This window comes from Kazachstania africana, chromosome 9 (genome assembly GCF_000304475.1).
Source record: "Kazachstania africana CBS 2517 chromosome 9, complete genome".
NCBI classification, from domain to species: Eukaryota; Fungi; Ascomycota; class Saccharomycetes; order Saccharomycetales; family Saccharomycetaceae; genus Kazachstania; species Kazachstania africana.
Window position 1 is genome coordinate 246207 of NC_018948.1, and position 25653 is coordinate 271859.

Below are 25653 nucleotides of genomic sequence, written 5' to 3' on the forward strand. Positions count from 1 at the left end.
TAACTCATATATAGAACACTATTATTACTACTACTACTACTACTATATATTGTATTGATCAATTTTAACTAGCTCAACCTAGTTACATTTTGTTTTGTTCTGTTCTTTATCTTTTTTTTGGCTATAGTAAAGAACTTTAAGGGCAGCGACTGGATAGATAGATGACTTCAACAGTAATAGAAAAGTCTGCTACTGGAAAGGCGAGCATGACTGCTAAGACTCGTTCGACTGGTATCGAGTTTGTCCCCCCAAAGACTCACGATATGGTCAGATCATTATTTGACCCTACTCTCAAGAAATCCTTCTTAGAGTTGACAGTGTCAGTGATCCTCATTTCAAACTTTTGTTTGGCCCACTGGTTAAATAAACATTATGGTTTAAATTTTACAAAGAATTTCTACCTACTACAATATTTATTCTGGAGATTATCTTATAATGTCGGTATCGGGTATATCTTACATTATCAATCACATGCAGAGTTTTTAACCAAATATTGTACCCAAAATAACTTATTCTCCAAGGACAACAATTCTAAATTATCTAGGCTATTGAAATTTGAAATAAATTCAAAATTAGATAAGGATGACTCTGTCTATAACTATCCAGATGAATTAAATTGTTGGATGATCTTCAGAACATTTGTCGATTTAATTTTAATGCAAGATTTTGATGCTTACATGCTTTATGTCTTCTTTTCCATCCCAAAGACAGAAAATTTGTTGGATTTCTTCACAAATTGGAAAACCATATCGGGAACAATTTTGATCCTACTGAACGTTTGGATCAAATTAGATGCACATCGTGTTGTTAAAGATTTTGCATGGTATTGGGGCGATTTTTTCTTCTTACAGTTGAATTCAGAATTGATTTTCGATGGTGTGTTCAATATCTCCCCTCATCCCATGTATTCAATCGGTTACTTGGGTTATTACGGTCTTTCTCTAATGGCAAATGATTATAAAGTTCTATTAGTTTCGATATTTGGCCATTTTGCTCAATTTTTGTTTCTAAAGTACGTTGAATCACCTCATATTGAAAGAATATATGGTGCAGACAGCAATGCCAACGAAGACAATTCAAGAATCGATGATTTGATTACAAAGGAAAATTACGATTATTCAAGACCTTTAATTAATGTAGGGCTATCTTTCAACAATTTCGATAAATTAAGAATCACTGATTCATTTACTTTATTAACTTCGATTATCTTATCCCTGTGGGCTATTCTTGATAAACCAAATGAAAAACTATTATTTGTTTTGACTTTTTCAACAAAGTTGCTTACATGGTTAGTAGTATCATTTATCCTGTTCAAACAATCCACTGAGAAATGGTTTACTAAAATTTTCATCAAAAATGGTTATACTCAAGTATATTCTTACCAACAATGGCAATTCATCTATAATTTCTCATTGGTATTGAATTATACTCTTCTATCCATTCAAACCATATCCAAAATTATTTCAAACTATTCTGCTAATAACAACAGTAAAATCATCTTTGGTGCTTTACTTGTCTTATTACAAATTTGGTGTAATAAAGAAATTAGATCCGCCATCTCAGATTTTGGTTGGTTTTATGGTGATTTCTTTTTAACAAATTATATTCAAACGAAAAAATTGACATCAGAAGGTATTTACAGATATCTAAATAATCCAGAAACCGTCTTAGGTATTGCGGGTGTTTGGGGTACCGTCCTCATGACAGACTTTGCGTGGGAAAATTTAGTTTTGGCATCATTGTATACCTTGACAAACTTCGTCTTAGTCAAATTTGTCGAAATGCCACATGTAAATAAGCTATATGGTGATAGCAATCGCTTAAGCGGTGTACGTAAGACTCTGTTAAGCTTGAAACCTTTGAAACGTCTTTCAGATATTGTACATGACATCGAGCACATGATTTTGAGGTCAATCTTGGATGTGCAATTCTCATCACCCCTAAATTCAGATAATGTTGAAACATCAAGTAAAGAATGGGAAAATGTCATGGAAAGAACATTCAGAAATGTCAACCCTAAGATCAATTCTTCAGATTGTAAATTTGAGTTGGTGAATGCCACAGAAAGGGTGATTTTACCGTCTTCAATTAAAATTAACTGGAGATTACCTGCCAAACTGTTTGTTAATGATGATTGGATTGGATTGTATAATATATTCAATCCAAAGAATGGCCCTGCTCGAGTTAATGTTTTAGCAAGTGATGATTACGAAAAAAGTATCGACTTTGTTAGCGGTACTACCGAGTTTACTTACGAGCAATTACCTTTCGAAAATGGTGTTTACGAAATGAGATATCATTCAAATATGAAAAATGAGGATCTTTTGATTTCCATGCCCTTCGAAATTTGTCTCCCAAGGCTTAATATAGAAAATGAAAGGATATTCCAGGATTCAATGATACTTCTAATGAAAGATATTGGTTGCTTAAGAGAAGGGAAGTATTTCCAAGCTCAACAATATTTTAACTCTCAAAACTTACAAGAAGTGATTAAATTTAATGTGGGCGTCGAATTATCCAATGAATACATTAAAAACGTCAATGGTGATGTCGATGTCATCTCAAAGAGGGTATGGTATATAAAAAAAATCTTAAATGAACTAACTTAATTCTATAACTTTACATACCTATGTAAATAATTCAAATATATAAACATTTATAAAAATATCAATTTTAATCCAAAATTCACAATGGTCGTGTAATCTATCTTCAATTGATGAGCATCATTATGAAAATTACGAAAATTGAGTATAGATTCCCTCTTTTTATAATGCCACCGTTATCACTTTGAGTAAGGATGGATACACCTGTTGTCTTGGGAGCAGTTGAGCTCGTATATTGACTTACTTGACCGGTCTCTGCCTCTGACGGAATTGTTGAGATTGTACCGCCTTCTGAGGCAATTGATGTCTCCATATGTTCACTAGATGCAACTGAGAGAGAAGTCATTGATGAACTTATTGTAGTAGTAGAGATACTATGCGTTTCAGTAGTGCTAGGAGTTTGTTGACCAGTCATAGCAGTACTTCCTTTACTCTCGGTTATCAAAGCTGAAAATTGAATTACTGAAGCTGGCTGAGTACTTTCCTTTGTAAGTTCATTCGTCCTTTTAGTATCGATAGATGCAGTCGTTTCACCAGAACTAACTCTAGTACAAATTGTACCGTTTGGCAATGAAGTTGTAGAAGTTAGCTTGGCTTTTATGCTGCTTCCAGAGCGTGCACCTGGATAACTTGTGTAGATTTGCTCAAGATCGCTTGAGAAGCCGGCTGAGCTATATATATGAGCCACATGGGAATCTGAACTTCCTGATTCGATACTTGGGCAAGCGCTACTAGAAACCATATTGTGAGTAATCGTAGATGTGTATGTGGTATCATAAATTCTAGTAGATGTAGTGGTATAAGTAATTATTCTGGTGGTTGGACTAGCTGATGTGTGATTCTCTGTTCGAGAATCTGTGACGGTAGTAAGTAGTGAAGAGACAATATTTTCTGTATAAGTAATAGTCTGGTTATATCCGTCAATACTAGTTACTACGGTTGTGCTTGTAAGAGTTACTGGGATAATAGTACTGTATGTTGTAGTAGCTAATGGTGTCAATGCAGGTTTCTCCGTTTCTGTTAGAGTCGTTGTCACAAGAGCAACATCAGTTACTACAGAGGTAATCTGAACCAATTCTATACTGGTAGCGGTTTTAACATTGGTAGCTGTAGAGGTAGTATTGTACACGGCGGTAGAATCATAAACTGAGGTTAGAACATCTGTGACTGTCATATTAATAGCATTTGTTTTGACGATTTCAGTGGTTGATGGAATAGTGACTGTTCTATTGTATGTTTTTAGCAAAGTCTCTGTCTCTGTAGCAGTTGCAAGAGCTGTAGAATTTACCTGGACAGTGGTCATCAGTGTCTCTGTTGTGGCGAACGTTTCTGTGACATTACAGATACCGGCCACTGTTACTGTCTCAGCCGCAGTGTCAGTGACAGTTACAACATCTCTTCTTGTCGCGTTAGAAATATCAGTTATTCTTGCCGTCTCAACAATAGTGTCAGTAACGGTTAAAACATCTGTTTCAGTTGTATATCTCACAGAATTGACTGTTGAAGTGACTGGAATAGTTTTGATACTAGTCTCATTGACCGTTTTAGTTACGTTGTAGAATCTAGGTAGTATAGCGACGTTAGTTACTACAGTAGAGATATCAGTTGTTCTAGTGGTAACGAGAGTCGTAAGATACTCGGACGTTTTAGTTATGAGCTCAGTTGACGTATCTGTGATGGTTTCAGTTTCATTTTGTACCCTAGTGATAGTGGCAGTATACCAATCCGAAAAAAAATCCGTCGTACTTGTCACAATAGTTAGATAGTCAGTAGTTCTGAGTGTTATTGTATCTATCACGTCGGTTGTAAGCGTTTCTTGCGAGACCTCGATAACCGTACTTGTGACATTGAAGAGCTGAGTAGAGGTTACATTGAATGTTTCTGTCACAGGAATATGGGTGACAACAGTATCGACGAGAGTTTTGTTAAGTGCATCAGTGATTGTAACTGTATCTGTAAATGTGGCGTATATATTGTTCGTCACTGTAATTGTGACAGCATCTGTAACGGTTTTATGGACATTATCGGTGATATTTTGAGTCAAAGGCACCGTGATGGTAGCTGTATCCATTAATGTATCAGTAATTGTTTTATAAACCTCATCCGTTACCGTGACAGTGTCAGTAAGCGTATAGTAAACTTCATTAGTAATTAGGTCTCTATCAGTGCTGGTAATATTTATTAGGTTTGTCACAGGGACCGTGGAGGTCACCGTCTTGTAGATTTCATCGGTTACCGTGACCGTGTCAGTAAGCGTGTAGTAAACCTCATTAGTAACTAGGTCTCTATCAGTGCTGGTAATATTTATTAGGTTTGTCACAGGGACCGTGGAGGTCACCGTCTTGTAGATTTCATCGGTTACCGTGACCGTGTTGGTAAAAGTGCTGTATATTTCAGTGGTTACGGATTGTGTATGGGTATCTGTAATATTAACTGTTTGTGTGACGAGAATCGTAGCTGTAGTTGTCTCATAAATTTCATCAGTCACTGTAACAATATTGGTCAAAGTGTCGTAAATTTCATCGGTAACAGATTGAGTATAGGTATTCGTAACATTAACTGTTTGTGTTTTAGGAATTATAGTTGTAGTTGTGTCTGTAATTGTTTCATGGACTTCATCCGTCACCCTGACCGTGTCTGTGAGTGTTTCATAAACGTTATTAGTAACAGTAACTGTGTCGGTTAATGTTGCATAAATATCATCGGTAAACGAGGATATGTAAGTAGTTGTAACATAAATCGTTTGTATCGTAGGAACAATTGTTGTTTTTGTATCCGTGATCGTCCTGTAAATGTCCTCAGTGATTGAAGTGATACGAGTACTTGTGACAAGGACAGTTTCTGTAAGAGGGATTGTAGCGGTTACTGTTTCAGTAACCGTATCAGTAATTTGATCCGTAACTGTATTTGTTTGAGTATCTGTGATGGTATATGTTTCAAAGACAGTTTTTGTATCTGTCACTGAAGACACTTCGACTGTCGTTTGTGTTGTTGTGGCAGTTGAATAAACACTGATGATATCAGTGGCAGTTTCAGTAGCTATTAAAATTGATGTTGTAGTTAACGTTTCACGGACAGTGTCAGTTGTGACATCACTTGAAGTAAGCACTGTAGTTTCCGTTACAGTTGTTGTGACACTGTATGTGCTTGGTATCGACTCAGTATAGCATGTCGGACAAACTATGGAAGTTGTAGTTTGTGTGAAATCATAGCTTATAGTACTTAAGGAGAGAACTTCTCTTACAAAAGAAAGGGCTAATAAACCTCGAAGAAACATATCTAATTATTATGGTGATTTCTTGCTGTACCTTGTAGTCGAAAGACCATTTTCTATTTTCTCTTTATATAGGATGAAATTTCTTTCCATATTTACAAGAACTCATAATGTGCTAACCAAAATACTATTTTAATGATCTACCTAGTTGACTATAAAGGTGATTGAGTTAAGATCACCCCGTAATGACTATGCATCTTGCATTTACCGAAGGATCGCTAATAAAGAATTTATGGACCTGAATCATTTGAGGTTTTTCCATGTAGGATAAACCGAGATCTGTAGCGATGCGGCCAAGAAAACTTCAAAGTTATCATGTTATTACCTTATTGGGACAATTACATGGGCAAAAAAAGAAAGAAACTGAGTTTATGTCGGTTTAAAGTTCAGAAGACTGAAATGTGAAACATTGCATATTGATCATCTCTGATCGTCTGAGATTGAGCTGCATTGTTTTCTGGAAGTATCTTAAAGTGTGTTGATGAAAGTATCAATGTCTGAGATTCAAATTTTTTTGTTCAGTAACCTCAATAGGGACCAAGTAGATTGTAGTATTCCGATTTATATGTTGGAGATCTTCTTTAGATGGTTGTAAAAAATGGTGGGATACGGTGGCAGAGACAATGAGACTAGTTCAAGGTTTACCGGTTTTCTTAATGTTTTGGTAGCATGTTTGGCTTCTTTTTATGGTTACTCTGGAGAACCTCAACAATGATTTTTGTAGAAGGTAGTTGGCAAATGTATCATGCATTGTCATTCAGACTCAATTATGATTAATGAAGACAATTTCTTTTCCCTTTCCAGTATTGATTAAGAGATAAAAAAGTAAGGCGTTGATGTAGGCACACTCCTTCTCTTAAATCTTGTGTGACGCCTTAAGCAAAATAATGTATCACCACATATGTAAAAAGCAATTAAGATTGTAGGTTAGCCAAGCCAACACCTTGAAATATTTTTAAGTTTGTAGGTATTACAAAAAGCCATATCAGGTGTTTTACATTAATCAAAGAGGATACCAATTGACGGAAGAAGCAATGGAAGCTGAGCACTAAACTTCTTAAAATGAAACCTTGACATTCTTGTAGGTGCACAAATTTATCTTTTTAGAAGCTGTGCTAACTGTTATTTCCTTCCTTTGGATAGACAGAATGATATTTTATGTTAAGTACAATGGTTTTCAAAGATATTTCCCTACTCCCAATTCAACTATATACTGAATCATTATTTACAATTAGGATTGAGTGATAAAGGTGGTTGCTCGATAATGTCAACTTCAATATTTTTATTATTTAACGTGTATATTTTTTGAGGTTTTTGTCATTTTTATAGTGACCTTACTTTGGATCGGTAAAAAATACTGCAACGACAGGAACTAAATATAAATAAAAAAGATGATGTTTGACAAATGTTGAGAATGCTGAGATTGTACGTTTTGGGCAATTTTAACGACAGACACTTTTCTTTGATCCTTCTAGCTGATTACTACCTAAGATTCTTCTTATAATCCATGAGCAAAAAATAATATCTTAAATAATCCGCAATCGTCTATTTTCATTTATAGAGATGTCATCTCTTTAGATGAAAACGATTAAATAAAGCAGAAATAAGAAAGTACCGATATGTGATTATAATGTAAAAATCAACTCTAGTTAAATAGTCTTATAAAAAAGACCAAAAAAAAAAATCAATAAACTAATGAATATATTATTTCTGGCAATGTTTCATTTCATTGAAGCCTGATTCAGGAGAGAATGCCTGCGGTTCATGTCCATATTATTAGAAGTTCTCCTCCTCCTCCTGTTATTTTCACTCGTACGGAAATTACTTGGAAGTAAATGCTCAGCTGCACTAGAATGTGGCTGTTTGAACATTGGAGTTTCTACTGGGTATATTGAGTTTGAAGTAGAAGAACTAGCCCTTCGGGAGTTACTTGGAGTATTTATGGCAATAGATGGATCAAATGATTGATGTGTGTAGGTATCATTATCATCAATTACCGCGAAATCGTCTTCAACAACGTTTGTTCTTGCTGGTACATTTGTGAATTTACTTAGTTGGTTCCTTAACATATTTCTCTCCTTTTTGAGATCATTAATTTCTCTTAGAAGCCTGACCACTATAGCATCTTGTTCATTTTCCATTTTATTTATTATTTCTTCTCTAGAATAGCGTCTCTGTGTCGTCGTTACGGAAGAATGTGGCGTTAAATGAGTTTTGTTGCTTGAAAAACTTGACGACTTCCTCTTCTTCAATTGTGGCTTGCGTTCTGGGATTTGTGATGTATTAGTGCTACTACTAGTATCACTCATGATAGCTGTGTGTTTATGGAGGGTGGTTAACGATATATTTGTTACTGTTGTGCAAAGGAGTAAGGAATTTTTTTTACTTCAAGACTTACAGAATGCTACAATGAATGTTCTTATATAGCTTTTCCTGCCAAGATAAGATGAGTCTTAGAAGGTGAAAGAAATGTGCTGATAGGAACATTTCGTTCGATGCACATGGGAAAGAGAAAAAAAATCCATTGACAGAACAAACACCTCACCAGAATGAAAACGACGAAATGTTGGTACATTTTGTTCGGCCAAGCCCTGATAATGACGACGATACTTCGATTTCTAACGAAAGTCCCTCTGTCTCTGTGATGGTTGATTGTACGATTTTCTGTAAAGTTGGTGAGTAATTCTTGGCCAAGAAGTCGAAAAAGAAAGAAACAGCCAGCCCCTCTCTCCCACGGGAAGAGGAAAGGCGAACGGACAGGAACAGAGAGATAACGATAGAATTGGAAAGAAGACTCATCGAGAGAGGGAAAAAAAGAGACAAACTGTTGGGAGGCGAAGGGGAAAGACGAGAGACAGACTGCTTCAATCTGGTGCGGTGGTGCGGTGAGGAGGAGGAGGAGGATGAGGGCCGGGGAGAATACGTCACACCCACTACTTGGCGATGATACAAGAAAAGTGTGATCTAGTATTGATTATGTGGACATTAAATTACTCGACGCAAGAAATAGTGGTTTCCAAAAGTAAAAAAAAGATATAAGAATGTGGTAGAAAAACGAGTGACTAGGATCAATATAGGTGTTGAGGACCAGAGAAACGAGAACACGTAGTCTTAATGATTATGACCTTGATTTTATCAATCTTGTCTTGTTTGAGCAAATTGTTGATTAAACGGAGATATCTGAAGGCGGAGAAAAGAAGAGTACCAACATTTATCGTCTGTGCTCCTTCCATTTTAGTCCTCGCTCCGCGGATTCTTGGTATTTTTGTGCGTATCAATTGGAGACTTCCATAATCAAAAGTTGCTTTGATAAGCCACAATCACTGATCCCCGGACGTCAGAGTATGGCCTTCCCATAGCACCCGGTGGTCTCATTTTCGACGTGTTTAACCGTTGAGGTGTCAACGGAATATACATACATACAGCGACATGAACCTTTTACCGTGGAATATGTATTTCTAAACTTGTCACTATTATTCCGATGGCAAGATGGAACATTAGAGGGCGCGCTTATTGCCAAGCTGCCTTTGGATGTTTATGAGTATGATCTAATGTGACGTTGCTACCCTAAAACGCTTGCGTTTAGTGAGGAAATCTTGTAGAAAGTTCATATCAGGAGAGATATGTTAAAACTTTTAGCTTTTCTTGACACTTCCCCTTCACATCGAAATTTGAATGTATTTGGAATACTAAGATGAACCTTCAATATATTCATCACTTGCAGGTTATGAGAATTAAAATAAAGTTAATGCAGCCTATTTTGTAAATGTCGACCATACCTTGACGTCACAATATGATCTAGAACTGCGCGCTGAGTAAATTGGTGAGAAAGGTCCTGGAGTAATACAATGATCTGCACCATAGATAGATTTTGAATAATCAAAAATAAATCTTCAAATTCCATTATCCCTGTCCAAAATTTTCCCTGAAAAGTCAAAAATCAAACTGTCCATAAAGTATTTACCCAGAACAGACTAAAATCAATCTCTTTCATATGTTTCCCACTACAATTTAATTGATCATGATGTAATCTAAATGAATTTGCCGTTACCCAAATGCTTCTCCCATCTTGTGACTGTTTTAGACGTGCCATAGAATAACAGCACTAATACCGCATGTAAGAATTTTTTTCAAGGATAAATAATGTGCAACCACTTATTGGTGGATTCTAATACCCAATCCTCTACAGATTTCGAAATATTGTAAGAATTTAGGTGTTATAAGTAAATCTCACCGAGTGTCCTTTTTTTAAAGAAAAAACAAGAAAATACGGTTTCGTGGTCTAGTTGGTTATGGCATCTGCTTAACACGCAGAACGTCCCCAGTTCGATCCTGGGCGAAATCAATTTATTCTTTTTAATAACATTTTTTTTTATGGCAGTGTCTTTGAAATCATGAAAGCTCAACTTGAAAAGACATACACTGCTGACTCTTTTGGTCAAGCATGACAATTTTATTTCAGCCAGATTCTCTATGGCAAGATTCTTTGAACTCTAATCAACACATCCTTAACAAGACGATTACACAAGTTTTTAAATATCTTGACGACACCTGACAATCTGGCATAGTAACTTAAAAGAAACCAAAAGGATCTACCTCAGGGAACACATGACTCAAACATTTATGGGATACTCTTTTAGACCACGTGTTAAGCATTATCCCAGGTTTTAGATCGTCGTTGTCAATGAGGTAATCTTACCCATCCCAATTTCAATGCCCATCTCTCAAATTGTAGAATTTTTCACTCATCGCGAATTTTTTTCACTGCGTGCATTGATGCTTTTTTTTTCTTCTGCGTAGCATCCATTACCCATGAAAAATTTTCGATGCAGCTACATCTAGAGATCATCTTTGTCTTTTATAATAGTCTCTTTCTATTCATTGTTAAGTAAGAAAGAATCCCAAAGCAAAGTAATTAACGTTCAAATATTGATTCAATCATGTCTGAACATACAAATCCTGCCCAAGAGGATTCCAATCAAAAGGAAAATGGTAATCCTTATTACAAACAGCAATCACACAACAACAGATACGCTAATTACAACTACAATAATCAATGGCAACAACAAAACAGATACTATGCTCCATACCAGCAACCAGTTGCTCCTATTCCAGTACCTGCAGTTCGTCAAGCAACTAATGCTACTGCTTCCCAACCACAAAAGCAAGAAACTTCTTCTCAAGCTGAACAAATTAGAAAATCCTTTGTTGAAGAAGTTAGACGTCGTAAAGCTGAATTAGAAAAAAAAAATGTTAGAAGCTGAAGCTAAGAGAGAAGCTGAAGAGAAAGCTAGAAAGGAGGAGGAAGAAAAGGCAAGATTAGAAGCTGAAGAAAAGGCAAAATTAGAAGCTGAAGAAAAAGCAAGATTAGAAGATAAAGAAAAAGCAAGATTAGAAGCTGAAGAGAAGGCTAAGCAAGAAGATGCTTCTGCTAATCAAGAACCTGATGGTAAAAAGGTGATGACTTTTGCTGAACGTATGAAATTAAAAAAATTACAAAAAGCTAAAGAATCTTCTGAAAAGAAAGAATCATCACCAGCTGAAATTCCTGCTTCTTCTAATGTACCAACTACATCTGAACTTCTAGAAACTCCAAAAGAAGAAACTAACGAAGTTCAAGAAGAAGAAGATTCTACCTTTGTAGCAGAAGAACAAACCAAAAAGATTGCGGAAGAAGAAGAAGAAATTGAACAAGCTTCCAAAGAAGAAGAAGAAGTAGAAGAAGAGCAACAAAATTTAGCTGAAACTCAACAAGATGAAGAGGTAGTAGAAGCTGAAGGAGTCACAGTTTCTGAAATCTTACAAAAATTAAACGAAGTTCAAGCAATTGAAAATATATATGACTTCAAATATCCAGAAAGTTTCGAAGCTCCAGACATAAGGTATAAGAAAGAGCACATCAAATACACTTATGGTCCAACTTTCTTATTACAATTCAAGGATAATTTCAAGGCTGTTCCAGATGCCGCTTGGGTTCAAAGTACTGCATCTAAAATTGTTATCCCACCTGGAATGAGCAGATCAAACAGATCTAGAGACTCTGGTAAATTTGGCGGTCGTGGTGATTTCAGAAGCGATTCCAACAGAAGTGACAGATCCAGAAATTCCTCCAGAAGATCAAGAAGAGATGACCGTAGATCTAACAGATCCTACAGAAGAGATCGTGACAGATCAGAAAGAGGTGAAAAGAAGGATGAAAAAGCCGAAGAAAAACCAAAGGAAGAAGTTGCTCCATTGGTTCCAAGCGCTAACAGATGGGTACCAAGATCTAGGGCTAAGAAGGTTGAAACGAAATTTGCTCCAGATGGTGTGACCGAATTGTACGAAAAGGAAGAAGTCGAAAGAAAGATGAAATCTTTGTTAAACAAATTGACTTTAGAAAAGTTCGACTCCATTAGTAGTGAAATTTTAGCTATTGCCAATTTATCTAAATGGGAACAGGATGGTGTCACGTTAAAAACCGTTATTGAACAAATATTCTTGAAAGCTTGTGATGAACCTCATTGGTCTTCTATGTACGCACAACTTTGTGGCAAGGTCGTTAAAGATTTGGATACTGAAATTGCTGATGAAAGTAATGAAGGTAAGACTGGTCCAAAATTAGTTTTACACTATTTGGTTATCAGATGTCAAACTGAATTTCAAAAGGGTTGGACTGACAAGTTACCTACAAATGAAGATGGTACGCCTTTGGAACCAGAGATGATGTCAGACGAATACTATCAAGCTGCTGCTGCCAAGAGAAGAGGTCTAGGTTTAGTTCGTTTTATTGGTTACTTATACCGTTTACACTTACTAACTGGTAAGATGATGTTCGAATGTTTCCGTAAATTGATGAAGGAAATGACTGGTAACCCATCTGAAGAAATCTTAGAATCCGTTGTTGAATTACTAGAAACTGTCGGTGAACAATTTGAGAATGATAGATTCAGTGCTGGTGCTGGAACCTTAGAAGGTTCTGCCTTACTTGATAGTTTATTCTCACTTGTACAAAATATTGTTGATTCGGGTGAAATAACGAACAGAGTCAAATTCAAGTTACTTGATGTGAAAGAATTAAGAGAAGAAAAGGGCTGGTCTAGTAATAAAAAAGATAACGGTCCAAAGACTATCCAACAAATTCATGAGGAAGAAGAAAGACAACGTTCGTTAAAGAGAGAAAGCTCAAGATCTAGCTCTAAACGTTCAAACAGAGGATCAAGAAGAGATAAAGAAAGAGACAGAGAACCTTCTACGGTCAAAGATAAGGATAACTTTGTTACCACCAGATCTTTCTCCCAAAGAAGTCAACAAAAGGCCCCAGTTAAGGAAGAGCCAACTCCAGCTGCTCCAGCTGCCAGTAACATGTTTAGTGCATTAATGGACAATAGTGACGATGAAGAATAGATAAGATTCATTTTAAAATGACCGCATTTAATGACATTGTCTACCGAAGCAAAAAATGATACCATCTATAGAAAACTTTCATTCACTTTAATCTGCCGTAGAATCTTTCTTGTAATATTAAGGATAGCTATAATCGATTAGATATAATTTATGTAAATCTGTATATTAAGTTTTTATAAAGTATTTCATGAGACTTTACAGCTGAACTTTAGACAATTATGTCGGTTCTTATATAGAATTTTACGATAGATTTATGTATGCCAGTGTTCTCTATCTGTTATCGCGAAAGGCGAAAAAAAATAGATAGAGTTAGGAATGGGAAAAAATCCAGCTTTGAAATATATTAAGTACTTGACATTGATACAGCCCGTCAAACCAGTTTAAGTACCAGGGCCACAATATATAAAAAATATGAGTACTGAAGAAGATTCAGCTTCGAAAGCAATGATCCTATTGATGGGTCTAAGAAGATGTGGTAAATCCTCAATTTGTAAAGTTGTTTTTCATAATATGCAGCCTTTGGATACCTTATATCTCGAATCTACCTCTAGTCCTTCCATGGAACACTTTTCGACGTTGATTGACCTTGCAGTAATGGAACTTCCAGGTCAATTAAATTACTTCGAGCCAAGTTATGATTCAGAGAGGCTCTTCAAAAGTGTAGGTGCTTTAGTTTATGTCATTGATTCCCAAGATGAATATATGAATGCTATCACTAATCTAGCTGTAATTATCGAATATGCCTACAGGGTAAATCCATCTATTAATATCGAAGTTTTGATTCATAAGGTTGATGGGTTGAGTGAAGATTACAAAGTAGATGTCCAAAGAGATATCATGCAACGTACAGGAGAAGAACTTCTAGAACTGGGTTTAGATGGTGTACAAGTATCATTCTATCTCACTTCCATTTTTGATCATTCTATTTATGAAGCATTCTCAAGAATAGTGCAGAAGTTGATTCCAGAGATAACTTATCTAGAAAATATGCTAGACAATTTGATCCAGCATTCGAAAATTGAAAAAGCATTTCTGTTCGACATTAACTCTAAGATATATGTCTCAACAGATTCTAATCCTGTGGACATTCAGACCTACGAGGTTTGCGCTGAATTTGTGGATGTAACCTTGGATTTGTTCGACTTATACAAGACACCTAATGAAAATAATGATCAAGCTGTTACGAGAAAAGCCAATAGGGAACGTCCTCGTGAATTAAAGAATATTGCAGAACTAGAAAATGGTGTAACCATTTACTTCAGACAAATGATTCGCGGCTTGGCTTTAGTAGCATTGATAAGAACAAACGGTTCCGACAAGGATAGCTGCTTGACTATTATGGACTACAATGTAGATATCTTTGAGAAAGGTTTAGAAGAGATATGGGCGAATTCTGCTAATAAACAACAAGCTCTATCCTTAGAATAATTTAAGCGAAACTAGATATTATAGATGGGACAAAAATCGAAAAATTTCCTGGTCAGCGATGTCCACCATTTTTTTTCGAAAGATTGCCCTCTTAACAAAGCAAGACAAGGAAAATATTAAAAGGGTTAGTGACAGTTTATACAGGAAACAGCTTTGATGGTGTGTGAACTAGGTAGCTTAAAAGGAAAGCAAAAAAAGAGAAAAAATAAGAAACGAAAAATCTACAAATTGCGTCGTATGCTACCAACAATATCTTCGTAGCATCTGAAAGATATATGCATCGTTTATATAAGCTGGTCAGGTATATGATCAATAATCCGACGCCTTGCATATCTGCATTTGTTGTCTCACCTCAACATTGATAAATTTTCAAAATTGTGTTAGTATTTCGTAGAACGACGTACGACAATGCAACTATATTTTACATTCTGGAATTGTATAGTGTACTTATATAACCATTTTAATGTAAAAGAATGAAGTACGTGAATTTCATAGTTAGTTTAATGCCCAATAGTGAAGTACTCCGGAGACAAATACGTACCCAACAGATTCGTCATCCAAAAAGAAAAATTGGAACATGAATTTTTGAACTACTTATTACATATTACTTTCAATACATCAAAAGTCTAATAGAAAGATCACAAAATAATGAGCGTGACCTCGAGATCTACAGCATATATAAATACATGCCTAAATGACTAGGTAAGCCAAAATATGCTCTTTTTATCTGGAGAAATCAAATTCACAGAAGTCTATCCGCGCACATCTCAAGGAGATTACTCTAAATAAGATGGAACGGTAATAAATGGCTGCTTTCAACAACTGTAACCCACCAGACATCTACTTCTTGAAATACATGTAACAGGAGGTTATAACTACCACTTCATTTTTATAATGGAAGGGCCCGTCTTGCATAAAGAGAAAAGAAAAAAATTACTGCTGGAAATGGCAATATACTGACATTTCAATGTTTCGATAGTTAGAATGACAAATTTACAATGTTAGAGAAGATATGAACAATAATTATGGCGTGATAAACACGATCATGTGTTGACACGAAATAATTATGGTGTGATGAACACGACAATGTATTGACACGAACCATATATGGCGTGATAAACACGAATATATATTATCATATAATAATTATGGTACGATAATTATGACAACGTATTGATTCATGAATCTAGAACATGACAATTGGCATAAATCAAAATGTGTTGGAAAAGGTATAAATACTCAGGTAAACACTGAAGTTTGATGAAAATTTGTATCACTTTATATTATTTTTATATTATGATTATATTTTATATATAACCAGTGCATTATTTAGTATAACCACTGATTAATAAGAATTACTTCACTAACTTGACTGACCTTAAACAAAAATGAACACAACAAACGAAAATAATATAAAGGGATCATCCTCCGATCTTCCTTCACGTCAATTACACAAGCAAATATCAACCGACCATCGCTGCAAGTCTTTCAACTAGTGACATGTTTTTTTGTTATATGATGAAACTATCAAACATTCTACATTATTCATAAACAAGATGCTCCGTTTCATGAATAGAGAGACCTTAAAGGAATGATGTATGGCATGACAATATAATCAGATAATTCATAAATTAACACCAAATAAGGGAGTTTGGCCGAGTGGTTTAAGGCGTCAGATTTAGGTTGTAACTAATCAATTTAAACATTCTGATATCTTCGGATGCGTGGGTTCGAATCCCATAGCTCTCATTATTTTTTTAAAAAAACAAACTCTTTGACCACGAATGTGGCTCAGCCGTTTCTCTAGCCAATTTAAAGTTCACTGTTTTCAGAGCATTTCCAATAGTGCCGAAGGACACTAGTTAAAAGGTATGGTTACAATATTGCTCAAGAAAATGAAAAGCTAATATATATTTTATAATTTTTATTCTTTATATGACTATATTCAGGATATTTACTTCTTTAGATAGTTACCTTTGTCACATAACTGATAGAAAAGTGTGCTTTCATCTGAAAGTAAATTTTTGGGTGAATCAAATTCTTTAACCCCACCTGCATCCAAAACGAGGATTTTATCATTATCCATAATTGTATCTAGCCTATGAGCGATGGTTAAAATAGTTCTATCCTTGAATTGTGTTCTAATTGTCTCTTGAATAATTTTATCGGTTTCAACATCGACAGCAGCAGTGGCTTCATCTAAAACCAGAACTTTTGATTGATTCAGCAAGGCTCTTGCTAGACACAATAGCTGTCTTTGGCCCACAGATAGGTTGGAACCATTTTCATTGATCTTAGCGTCCAAACCACTCAAGTTTCCACTCAAATTATCATCTTCAGCCATTCTTAGAACATGGGGCTTTAGGTGAGATAATTCTATAACGTTCCACAGTTCAACATCAGTGTGCTTCTGGAATGGGTCCAAATTCGACCTCACGGTGCCCTCGAAAGCTTGCGCATCTTGCGGTATAATTGCCATGTTTCCTCTCAAATCTGTAAGACCAATACGCGAAATATCAACACCATCGATAAAAATCGTCCCTTCAGCGGCTTCCAGAATTCTGAATAATGCTAAAGATAAAGTAGATTTACCAGCACCCGTCCTACCAACTATACCAACCTTTTCGGAGGGGTTTATTGTTACTGAGATATTCTTTAGAACCGGGCTTAAGTTAGCTCTGTATGTAGTGGTGTAGTTCTTGAACTCGATGGAACCTCTTTGAGGCCAATCCCTTTCAACCCTATTAGAATCAATTATATCTTCTGCCTCAGGAGGCAAGTGACAGTATTCTAAAATTCTCTCAACTGACACAATATTAGTTTCAATTTGAACGGTCGATCTAACAATCCATGTCAAAGCCGAGGTGACCTGCAAAACATAACTCATCAATAGACCAATCAAACCAGAACCAATTGGACTCGATGTACGCAGAGTTGTAAGTGCCAACAATCCAGTACATAAAATGATAAATGCACCGATAGACTGGAGACGAATAGAAAGCCATCTGTTGGTAGATCTGAATGTAAATAAAACATTCAAGTTATATTGGACCCTTTCAATGTTCATAAATTTGAACATCTTAGAATGATTATAGGCGGAAATCACCATTTGTCCTCCTAAAGTTTCACTCATCAAAGAAATAATTGGCGAGTAAGCAATACTTGTCAATCTCTTTAATTCTCTAGATTGCACAATATAAAGCTTCTCATAGTAGAAATAGATTATCATTATCAATGCATTAAATAATAGAAACCAAGGCATTGCAACGCTCACCAATATCACAGTAAGGATATAGTCTAATATCGATCTGAAAAAAATTGAAAAAACATTCTGTAGGTTCACATCAACAGAATCTATATCAGACGAAAATCGATTGATTACACGACCAATTGGAGTGGTCTCAAAAAATTGCACAGGACTACGTATAATTGCCTTAGCCATGCTATCATGAAGAGTCTTGGAACCCCTAATAGAGCAATAAAGTAGCATAATAATGGTTCTAAAAATGTTGAATGCAGCGGAACCAAGACCAATCAAGGCATAGACTGCAACGAATTTCCAAACATCTTCATTAGAACCTCTATTTTTGTTAACCTCAGACCAATGCTTCAACCAAAAAGTTTCACAAAGATCAAATATTCTGGATAATATTAGAAAAATGAAGAACAAAAATACCCCGGTTATACCACATGCTTTCGCATATGTAATGTAAACGGACATTTTAACGCTTCCTACAGCAGTCTTTTCAGCCTCAAGCTTAGTTTTTCTCTCTGGATTGTTCTTCCTAATCAATGGACGTTGTCTTAATGTTGCTAGCGATGCTCTTCTTGAACTAACGTCTTCAAGAGAGCTCATCTCATTGTCCACATCTTCGATTAAATCTGACTTTGTAGTACTGTCTTGAGGGATAGCCGTTTGGGATTTTGAAGTTAGAGATAAATTAGAACTTTCACGCTTAGCCAGACTGACATCGAATTGCTTCAATAGAGCACTGATTTTTGACTCATCATCACTATTTGCGGACTCAATTATATCGTTGTAGTTGCCACGTTCCACAATAATACCGTTTTCCAAAGCATATATTAGTTGGGAGTGTTTTAAGACAGACACTGTGTTTGTAGACAGAATGACTGTCTTATTTCTGAGCAGACCACTATTACTATCTAAAACGTTTTCAACAATTTTTTTACTGACACCGGCATCGACTGCAGAAAGAATGTCATCCAATAAATAAATATCAGCCCGAGAATATACAGCCCTTGCCAACGAAACACGTGCTTTCTGACCACCAGATAACGAAATACCCTTCTCACCAACTAAAGTCTGATCACCGTCTGGCAGAATATCAAAATCAGCCAGTAGCTCACAAGCAGCAACAGTAAGAGTGTAATAAGTTTCATCAAACTTATGACCAAACAAAATATTTTCTTTAATAGTATCATTCATAATCCATGCCTCTTGAGGACAATAGGCAATTGATTCACCTCTGATAGATAATTTTGGGGAAATGCTTTCCTTAGAACCGCTGATACATGGAAGCTGGCCCAAAATAGCCTTCAATAGTGTAGTTTTACCGGAACCAACTTTACCAATAACGCAAGTTAACGATTTTGGCGAAGCAGTGAAGTGATCAATATTCTTTAATGCTACTTGTGTGGTTTCAATATTGGCTTCACTGTCATCATTTTCTGAATTGATTAGTTGTGCCTGTGATTTCCACAAGAAAGTGGCATTTTCTATCTCAACAGCAGGAATATATTCATTCGCTGGCTTCCCAGTTTGCTCGATGAAAGAGCGGTCAAGTTCTTCACTCAGTAAAAATTTCTTTAATCTATTCAATGAAACCGTTACTTCAATCATGGTGTTAATCGTAGATGGTATGGCATAGATGGCCTCATTTAAAATATTAAATAAAGATAGGGCTGGAAATACCAATTCTGGGGTCAAAGGCTCGTCACTAATGAGGGTGAATATACCAAATGTGGAACATGTTACAAGTAGTGGGACACAATTCCATGCAAAATAAATCAGATTACTTGCAATACCAATCTTTTTGAGGTTCCCTATTTCTAAGTCGTTACGAACATGATCCAACTTTTGCATCATTGGCTTTTCCCATGCATACAATTTTATAGACTTCATGGAATTTAAAATTTCTGTTATAGTTTTTATTCTTGCATCCTTGTATTTCATTTGAGTTTTTGTCAAAGTCTTGACCTTTTTAGATAGGTAAGAATTGACTGGCAACATGATGACCATCATAACAAGTCCAGCAATTATGGCATTACCTAACAAAAAGTAAAGAGAAAACAGAACTACGACAATTTGGATTGGAGCTCCAATAATTGTTTGAGAATTTTCAAAGAATCTTTGAATCCTCAGGACATCAACGGAGCTGAAGTTGATAATATCACCTGTAGAAAAGTCTTGCCTTGCTGCTAAAGAAAGGTTCAGGGCCTTTTTGTAGACCAATGTCATCAACGACCCTCTTATACCCAAACCAGCCTGGAAAATAATGATGTAGAAACGGTTATTCAACATTGTTGAGACGACACTAGTTAAGAAAAGCGCTACAGCTATGAAGACACCATGCAATACAGGGTAATATAGACTGGCATCAGTATTGAAACACATAATAAAAAGCCTTAGAAGCTGGGCTTCAACGATAGATAATAAATCTTTAATTGTCTCGAAAAACATGGCACCAAGCATTGTTAAGCCGAAGGTTTTTAGTATTGCCTTCAATAAGGAACTTGAGCCATTCCATTTTTCATTCTCCCATTTGGACTGGAAATTATCGCTGATTGAGCGAATGTCTAGATCTATAGGTGGTAACGGTAGGTTTTCTGGATCTTTTAGTTTCCCATTGTTGTATGTTTCTACAATCAATTTATTCATCCAGGTATAGGTTAAGTTGGCAAAAATGTGAACTTCTGGATACCAGTTGTTCTTCTCATAATAACATCTAATTTCTGGGGCTGATTCATAAAAGGCTACATCATAAAGAAAAATACCTGCAGTATTAAGTAAGAGTAGGATGTCCGTCACTTGACCAACATTACCCTTAATGACATTGAAACGATCATCTGGATTGTGAGCAGATCTCTGAACAACTTGGAAAAGCAGGAAAAAGATTTCTATGAAATAGTAGAACAACTGATTTCCGATAGAACATATACTTTTAAAATATTCTAGATACTGTGTAGGAAGTGAAACACAGAGCGTAAATAAGAACTTCAAACTCAAGGCCCATACTATAATAGGTGGATAGGACTCAGAATAAAGCACTTCGAAGAGTTGAAGCAAAACTAACGTGATCTGGAAACAGATAGATGATAAATGCAATATATGCCGACGGGAGAGTTTTCTAAATTTGAACATCCCAAAATGCACGTCAGGAGGACATTTTCTAGTTCTAAATAGTTTGACTAACTGAATAAAACCAACCATAATAAAAAAGACTGATTGTACACTCGAACATAGTGCTAAGAAACATGGATTCAAAGCATTGATCGAAGGCCCTGGATAGGGCCTATACCCATATGGGCATGATATAGAGTTCATTTCTTCCTAACCAGCTACTCTGTAGTAATAGATTCGCTTTAATAAGAATCCCTCTAATACGGTTTTAATTATCCATTGAACACCAATCGATGGTTAACACCTCTATATAACTCATCACTATCTGTATTTATAGAGATGAGCTGCAGTCAAAATTTTCAGAGTACGGCGGGCGTCATTACAACTGGGTGCCATAAGAGAATTCATCGCTTTAACCTAGATCATATCCGATGCTTTAAATCCGCCTTCGGGCGGATTTAAGATGTAGTTGTTTTACGTAATTAACTTTAAGCCTACTCCTGGGTGTATGCCAAGTAAAAAAATACGGTAGCCAAACGGCAACGAGGTTGACAGAAATATGTTGCTCTAGTAGTAAATGACGTGAACATTAGAAGCGACGGCTTATGATGTTCTTCTTCTGAAGCACGACTGTTACACATGGCAGTCAATCTTTGCATACAATATTAGTTATGACAGTAAAATCTAAAATGAGTTAGATTTATAAATAAATAAAGAAATTATAAATAAATACTTAAGCCTGAGGCTTGAAATTTTACATGGACTGATGGATGAATAAAATAAAAAAGTGGAAAAATCATTGACTGTTCATACTTTGTTCATTGAATTTTAAGTCATATTATTTTTTAGCTTTATCATTTCTAATTTTGTTCAAGGCGGAGCCAGCCTTAAACCATTCAATCTGTTCAGAATTGAACGTATGAGTTAATTCACAATCCCAGGCTTCTCCATCCTTGGGATGTACGATCATCTTTAAATTTTTACCAGGTGTAAGATCTTTTAGACCAACAATATCAATTTTATCATCTGGGTTGATTTTATCATAATCTGCAACATCTTTGAAGTTCAAAGGTAACATACCTTGCTTCTTTAAGTTAGTTTCATGAATACGTGCAAATGATTTAGTAATAATAGCAAATCCACCTAAGAATCTTGGTTCTAAAGCTGCATGTTCACGAGATGAACCTTCACCAAAATTTTCATCACCGATAACGACCCATTTAATTCCTTCGTCTCTATAGTCCCTTGCAGTATCAGGAACACCCTTATAGGCACCAGTATAAACATTCTTCACATTATTTGCCTTTTTGTTTTCTGCATTAATGGCACCAATCATATAATTATTAGAGATATTCTCCAAATGACCTCTATATTTCAACCATGGACCGGCCATAGAAATGTGATCAGTTGTTGTCTTACCTAGTGACTTAATTAAGATAGGCATATTCAGAGCATCTTTACCATCCCAAGGTTTAAAAGGTTCCAACAATTGTAAACGATCAGAAGTTGGAGCTACAAGAACTTCTACAGAAGCACGTTCCTTTGGTGGTGCTTGATAAGTATTTTCACCTGGATCATAACCACGTTCCGGTAACCCAACACCAAATGGTGGCTTTAGCATGAATTCGTTACCATCTTTATCTTTTAGTGAATCTGTAATTGGATTAAATCTAAGGTCACCAGCAATGGCAAAGGCTGTCACTAATTCTGGTGAAGCTACAAAGGCATGCGTCTCAGGATTACCATCATTTCTTGAGGTGAAATTTCTGTTATATGAAGAAACAATGGTATTCTTTTCACCTTTCTTAATATCTTGACGATCCCATTGGCCAATACAAGGTCCACATGCGTTAGCCAATACAATACCTCCAAAATCTTTGAAAGTTTGTAATTGACCGTCACGTTCTATTGTAGCTCTAATTTGTTCTGAACCTGGAGTCACGGTGAATAAAGTCTTTGCTTTCAAACCATGATCTGCAGCGTCTTTAATGATGGATGCAGAACGTGACATATCTTCATAAGAAGAATTAGTACAAGAACCAATTAGACCCACTCTGATATCCAATGGCCAATTATTTTCTGTGGCGACGTCCTTTAATTTAGAGATAGGTGTGGCTAAATCTGGAGTAAATGGACCATTGACATAAGGTTCCAAAGTACTTAAATCGATTTCAATGACTTCATCATATTCACAACCTTCATCAGCGGATAATAAATCTTTTTGATACAATTTGGCAAAATCTGCAATTTTCTCACGACGTGTAGCTTTTAGGTATTCGATCATTGGTTGATTGAATGGGAATACGGATGTTGTTGCACCAATTTCTGCACCCATATTACAAATTGTACCCATACCGGTAGCAGAGAAAGTGTTACAACCTTCACCGAAATATTCCACAATTTTACCGGTACCACCTTTAACTGTTGTGATACCTGCCAATTTTAAGATAATATCCTTTGGGGAGGTCCAACCGTTCATTTTACCAGTCAACTTGACACCAAGGATTTTTGGAGCTTTCAATTCCCAAGGTAAATCAGACATTACATCGACAGCATCGGCACCACCTACCCCGATGGCTAATTGACCCAAACCACCAGCATTTGGAGTATGAGAGTCAGTACCAATTATTAAAGCACCTGGGAACGCATAATTTTCTAATATAATTTGATGAATGATACCAGAACCTGGCTTCCAGAAACCCATATTATATTTTGCAGTTGAAGAAGCTAGGAAATCGAAAACTTCTTTATTTAGGTCAATGGCTCTCTTCAAATCCTTCTCACCTCCTACTTGAGCTTGAATTAAATGGTCACAATGTACCGTTACTGGTTTTGCTACTTGAGGTAAACCTGCAGACATAAATTGTAATATAGCCATTTGAGCTGTAGCATCTTGACAAGCGACTCTATCCGGCCTTAACTTCAAATATGACACACCACGCTGAATATCTTGTTCATGAGGATTATCTAGATGTCCATAAAGAATCTTTTCTGCATAAGTTAAAGGTCTTCCTAATCTTTTCCTGACAATATCTACATTTTGTAAATCATTTCTATAATTTATGAATGAGAAATCTTCCAATAAATTTTGGTTAACTTTTGAATTTCTATTTAGATTATTTGTGACTGTGGCCAGTGAACGTTTACCGATGGGTCCTTTAAAAAAGGTAGTAGTACGTACAGATAACATCTTTATGCGAAATTTTTTCCCTGGTAATATTAGTTTTTATTGTAGTAGTAAAATGCTTTTTCCCTTAAATGAGACTATGAAGAAGACTTTTAAAAAAAAAAAAACGAAGTTGAGTCTTCCTATTAGTAAAAGAGGTATAGTCGATATATATGTGTGTCTCAAATTTATCTTCGAAAGAAAGGAAGTTCAAGATACAAGATTCATATATGCGGAACTTCAAGGAGATAACTACTCTTTTTTTCCATATATATATATATATATTTATATGAACTTGAGAATCTACATTCATCAATTGACCATAAACAAACCAATTGGATGGGAGGTCATCAAAAAGATAAGGGATTCAATTTCTATTAAGCTATTTTGTGAGAAAAAAAAAATAATTTTAAATCTTGAAGTTTGAATTCCGAGCTTTTCTGATCGAATCAATTCCAATAAATGACTTTCACCGAGAAGTCGGAAACCGATTTTGCCGCGGAGCAGTCAATGAAGACAGCGGCAGCAGCAGTCGTCACGAGAAATCACAGTGGAAATTGTCACTCAGACGCAAAAAGCAGGTTACCCGATATTCCGGAGAACAGCAGCAAAATAAAAAAAACCTGATCGATTGATTAGATTTTAGATATGCATTGGCTTTTAAAGATAAGATAAGATTAAGAATCATCCAAAAAATTTATTATATGATTTGTTATATAAAAAGCTGTATTTATTAACTATATAAAGATGCCATGTTTTATCGTGTTTTTTATGTTTTTTTTGTAAATATCACTTTCGTATGTGATTGCCGACTGTCTCAATGTCGTCATTATCAGAACTAACTACAATGACAGGCTTCGATTTAGTCTTATCAATATCAGTCTCTTGATATTTATTAATCAGTATACTATTGAACTTGGCTACTCTACCGTAACATTTTTTTGTGGTTACTATCGGTCCAAAACTTTTCGGTAAAGCAACGCTTAATTTATTATAAAATAGTTTAGAAGACATTATTATTTGTATTGAATCTTGGAATCTGTTATAAGTATTATTATCTTGTACGCAATTAAGTCCTATGCGACTTATATATATATATATATCTATGTTTTGACAAGACTGCTTTCCATTCATTTCGCTTATCAACATTACCTACAAATGCGCTCGAATGGAAAAATGATATCTTGATTGTTGTTCCGTCGTGGATTTCATAATAGACGTTATCTCTCTCTTATCTTGTGGCAATAATGCCAAGTTATATGCGAATATCACATCATACATTTATTATGCTCAGAGAAAATGTAATGGTTTGAGTTTTTCTTCCCTCCCATTCATCCGACACGACGCCCTACGTGAAGACAACCCTTTTATTTATTATACAACGAACAAAAAAATGGATGAATGGATGATGGAAAAATTTACTCAGATAATCAAA

The 25653-nt window shown here is 35.6% G+C and overlaps 8 protein-coding genes and 2 non-coding genes across 10 annotated transcripts; 5 read left to right on the top strand and 5 right to left on the bottom strand.

Annotated features, from left to right (window-relative positions):
• Positions 1 to 161: 161 nt before the first annotated feature.
• CHO2 (phosphatidylethanolamine N-methyltransferase) lies at positions 162 to 2609 on the top strand (the record flags this gene model as incomplete). Its single annotated transcript, XM_003958992.1, has 1 exon — positions 162 to 2609. One exon carries the CDS (start codon positions 162 to 164, stop codon positions 2607 to 2609), a length of 2448 nt encoding a protein of 815 aa, XP_003959041.1.
• A 100-nt stretch (positions 2610 to 2709) lies between these two features.
• On the bottom strand, positions 2710 to 5880 carry KAFR0I01260 (beta strand repeat-containing protein; the record flags this gene model as incomplete). The annotated part of the gene is made up of 1 exon (XM_003958993.1): positions 2710 to 5880. One exon carries the CDS (start codon positions 5878 to 5880, stop codon positions 2710 to 2712), a length of 3171 nt encoding a protein of 1056 aa, XP_003959042.1.
• A 1718-nt stretch (positions 5881 to 7598) lies between these two features.
• On the bottom strand, positions 7599 to 8186 carry RTS3 (Rts3p; the record flags this gene model as incomplete). Its single annotated transcript, XM_003958994.1, has 1 exon — positions 7599 to 8186. The coding sequence occupies one exon, from the start codon at positions 8184 to 8186 to the stop codon at positions 7599 to 7601; it is 588 nt and encodes a 195-aa protein (XP_003959043.1).
• Positions 8187 to 10148: 1962 nt separating this feature from the next.
• On the top strand, positions 10149 to 10222 carry KAFR0Itrna4V. The gene has a single exon. It is a non-coding gene; the product is annotated as a tRNA-Val (tRNA).
• Positions 10223 to 11127: 905 nt separating this feature from the next.
• Positions 11128 to 13263, top strand: TIF4631 (translation initiation factor eIF4G; the record flags this gene model as incomplete). Its single annotated transcript, XM_003958995.1, has 1 exon — positions 11128 to 13263. The coding sequence occupies one exon, from the start codon at positions 11128 to 11130 to the stop codon at positions 13261 to 13263; it is 2136 nt and encodes a 711-aa protein (XP_003959044.1).
• A 411-nt stretch (positions 13264 to 13674) lies between these two features.
• GTR2 (Gtr2p) lies at positions 13675 to 14691 on the top strand (the record flags this gene model as incomplete). Its single annotated transcript, XM_003958996.1, has 1 exon — positions 13675 to 14691. The coding sequence occupies one exon, from the start codon at positions 13675 to 13677 to the stop codon at positions 14689 to 14691; it is 1017 nt and encodes a 338-aa protein (XP_003959045.1).
• Positions 14692 to 16336: 1645 nt separating this feature from the next.
• KAFR0Itrna8L lies at positions 16337 to 16440 on the top strand. The gene is made up of 2 exons: positions 16337 to 16375; positions 16396 to 16440. It is a non-coding gene; the product is annotated as a tRNA-Leu (tRNA).
• Positions 16441 to 16645: 205 nt separating this feature from the next.
• BPT1 (ATP-binding cassette bilirubin transporter BPT1) lies at positions 16646 to 21256 on the bottom strand (the record flags this gene model as incomplete). The annotated part of the gene is made up of 1 exon (XM_003958997.1): positions 16646 to 21256. The coding sequence occupies one exon, from the start codon at positions 21254 to 21256 to the stop codon at positions 16646 to 16648; it is 4611 nt and encodes a 1536-aa protein (XP_003959046.1).
• A 634-nt stretch (positions 21257 to 21890) lies between these two features.
• On the bottom strand, positions 21891 to 24242 carry KAFR0I01310 (uncharacterized protein; the record flags this gene model as incomplete). Its single annotated transcript, XM_003958998.1, has 1 exon — positions 21891 to 24242. One exon carries the CDS (start codon positions 24240 to 24242, stop codon positions 21891 to 21893), a length of 2352 nt encoding a protein of 783 aa, XP_003959047.1.
• Positions 24243 to 25007: 765 nt separating this feature from the next.
• KAFR0I01320 (uncharacterized protein) lies at positions 25008 to 25367 on the bottom strand (the record flags this gene model as incomplete). Its single annotated transcript, XM_003958999.1, has 1 exon — positions 25008 to 25367. One exon carries the CDS (start codon positions 25365 to 25367, stop codon positions 25008 to 25010), a length of 360 nt encoding a protein of 119 aa, XP_003959048.1.
• Positions 25368 to 25653: the final 286 nt, after the last annotated feature.